The sequence below is a fragment of the Drosophila subobscura genome, chromosome A (genome assembly GCF_008121235.1).
Source record: "Drosophila subobscura isolate 14011-0131.10 chromosome A, UCBerk_Dsub_1.0, whole genome shotgun sequence".
In the NCBI taxonomy this organism is placed as follows: domain Eukaryota; kingdom Metazoa; phylum Arthropoda; class Insecta; order Diptera; family Drosophilidae; genus Drosophila; species Drosophila subobscura.
Window position 1 is genome coordinate 10,980,447 of NC_048530.1, and position 2,914 is coordinate 10,983,360.

The 2,914-nt window shown below is 46.8% G+C and overlaps 1 protein-coding gene across 1 annotated transcript; it reads right to left on the bottom strand.

The window, feature by feature from the left end:
• Positions 1–219: 219 nt before the first annotated feature.
• LOC117889600 lies at positions 220–1,000 on the bottom strand. The gene has a single exon (XM_034794015.1). It carries the CDS (start codon positions 844–846, stop codon positions 319–321), a length of 528 nt encoding a protein of 175 aa, XP_034649906.1. The 5' UTR covers positions 847–1,000; the 3' UTR covers positions 220–318.
• Between the last annotated feature and the right edge of the window lie 1,914 nt (positions 1,001–2,914).

Genomic DNA, 2,914 nt, shown 5'->3' on the forward strand with positions numbered 1-2,914 from the left:
CCCAAAGCACGCTCTTTTCTAGCCCATTTAGTGTTTAAAATCACTACCGTCAGACACTGAATTCCCCTGTTTAATAAACTTCAGAAATACGTTTCAATTACCCCGATATTTCTCAATTGGAAATTATACAAATCAAGCGAAAATGGCCAAGAAGAAGTTCCCCATTCCCATTCCCATTCCCATTCATCTTTTATTCGCTTATTGAAAACACAAAGCGTATTGACTGGTTCTTGTTATGCTTTTTATTATTTATTTCGCTTTACAATTTGGTGTTGCTTTTCCTTGCGTGCAGAATCCTTGTGGTGGGGAGGGCCGCGTCTACCAGAAGCCACCTTTGCCGCTGCCCTGTCCCTGCGTGCCGCCGCCGTAGCTCCCGCCCATGTCCATGCCGTTGTAGGCACAGAAGGCCTCACCGTTCTCAATGCACGGCTCGTACGATCCCTGGGCCTGGTTCTGGTCAAAGAAGGTGTTCGGCACCGGACAGGTGAGGGGGGAACTCATGGAGCTGTAGTCTCCCATGCCCATCATGCTCTGCATGGACATGGGACTCTGCCCCGCCATTGAAGCTCCACCCATACCAGGATACTGCTGCGACTGCTGCGACTGCGGATGCATGCCTCTTCCTCCGTAAAGGTTCATGGAACTACCTTGATGCGAGACCTGCGCCTGGGTCTGGGCCTGGGCCTGGGCCAGGTTGTGCGTCTGCATGGGAGCCGCCTGGTCGTGGCCAATGGTGGGCCACTGTCCACCGCTGTAGCAGGATGCATTCGGCTGCATCATGTCTCCCACTTGCGGGTACAGGGGTGCGTTCACAGGTTGTCCATTCCAGAATGAGAAGTTTGACATTTTTTTTTTGTGCCGCACGAAGTTTTTTCTAAAATTTCGCTTCCAAAAATAATTTGAAATATAATTTATATTTTTTTGTTGGAAAATTTTTGTTTTTGCTTTTATGCACAAAATTTTGTTCTAGCCGAATGATGTGAACAGTTCGAAAGTAGGATTAAAACTGAGGAAAGCTACTGGAACAGTTCCTAACTCACATATCATTTGACATTTGGGTCAGTTTCAAGGCTGACTTGATGCATGGAATGCCCAGTAGGTAGATGTTTTCAATCAAGCAGTGCTCGTAAAGCAGTGCATATTAACCCTTTAAGTGCAGCATTAACGCGGCAGCAATTGTGTCTTTTTTCTTTGCACAAACTTTGAGCGAATGTCCGTGGATTGGCTACGAAAATGTATCCCACAATTGGCATCCATTTTCTCCGCTCCGCTCTGCGCTTTAGTTCAGGGCATTCCCTGTTATTTAGCATAGAATTTAATACAGAGATAAGTGACATTTCGCTTAATTTTCATCTCTTTATTTTCACTCGTTTCGCTGCCGACTGGCTCTGCCTTGTCCAAAGCGGGTCGACCGTGCTGGGTGGGACGGGGTACGTGGCTCTGGCTCTGGCTCTGGCTCTGGCGTTTGTGTTAATTTTTAAAAAGGACGCCAACTGTCATGGATGCTGCGCAGATGTTAATGATGAAGACGTGGCAAGAAGCGTTTGTCCCACCCAAGGATATCCGTCGGGTATAGCAGTTTCCAGCCGCAGCAGCAGTGAAATTGTTTTAGAAAATAAAAATAGTAACCAGAGCGCTAAATAGATAACCTTTAAACAGGGTAGTGTTGCGGCTTAACCCTGGCATAAAACGATGCGCAGGGGCCATTTCCTCGTGTCACACCGCCGTTGGGGAAGCTTCAATTCAAAATATCTGCGCTATAAAAGGGCTACGATCGATGAGTGTTACCAGGATTACTCATGTTGGGTTCCCCTTGCGTTTCATTTTGGGTGAAAGCAAATGTCGTCATGTGGAGTTTTCTCTTTTTTCTACACAAATATTTGCATCAAAATCTTTCACGGCATATTAAAAGTGTGCTGTGAGCTTCGTGCTTTGGGCTTTGTGGCCCGTGGAAGCCGTGCTGTGCCCGCTTCCATCTCTAGGGCATAAAGCATAATATCAAAACACTTGAACTGAGTGGAAACGAAGGCGAAAAGCAAAGCCGACAGCAGAACAACAGCTAGCAAAAGACAGCAGGCACAAGAACAATAACGGACAGCAGCTGAAGGAAGGAACAACAAAAAAGAACAGAAAAAAAAGAGCGCCACATGGCAGGTGGTGGTGAGGGTGTTGATAATGATAGCAGAGACAAAAGCCCCACCCATGCCTAATGGGACACAGACGGACGAAGGAGATGAGGGGCGGTCTATCCGGCTGTCATGCCCATGTCCTTGACGCGGATTGCAGTAGCGACGCCTTCGCCTTCGCCGTCGCCGTCGCCGTCGTAGTTAAATTGCCTGTCCTCGGCCGGCGTCAACATTGTGTCATTGCTAGTATTAAATCAGACGCAAACAAATGATGATGCCCAAGTGCGACCCAAGTACATGTTGTACATTAATATTTACATATGTACATACATAAATATGCATTAGGAAAATCACTCGAAAAAGATTAACTGCTAGAACGGGTGCGAGCGCGGAAAGTCTCAAAATATTTCAAGCTAAACAATTGCATTTGCAACAAAATAAACTTGCTTTGCAGAAACCGTGAGATCGCTGAGATATGGAAGCCAGAAACAAAATGTAACATTTAAAAGCTTTACTTTGCGCCTTTACCTGCAGCCGCTTTTGGTTCACTTCCTTATTCTGTTCAAGGGCAAGAAAAAAGAACACTCGATAATGCTAATTCGATGGGAAGTTTGGTTACTCTTGAGCTGTGGCTTAGCTGGGGCTTAAGTCTCTCTTCAGGCTCACGTAACAGTTCAAGTGATCAACTGTGGGGGCGGAACTCTAATGACTCCGGCTCGGCCGGCCTAATCACTCCGCTTCAGAGAACTTTCAACGGAAGTGGTGCGGCGCGCATTGGTCGTGGCTGC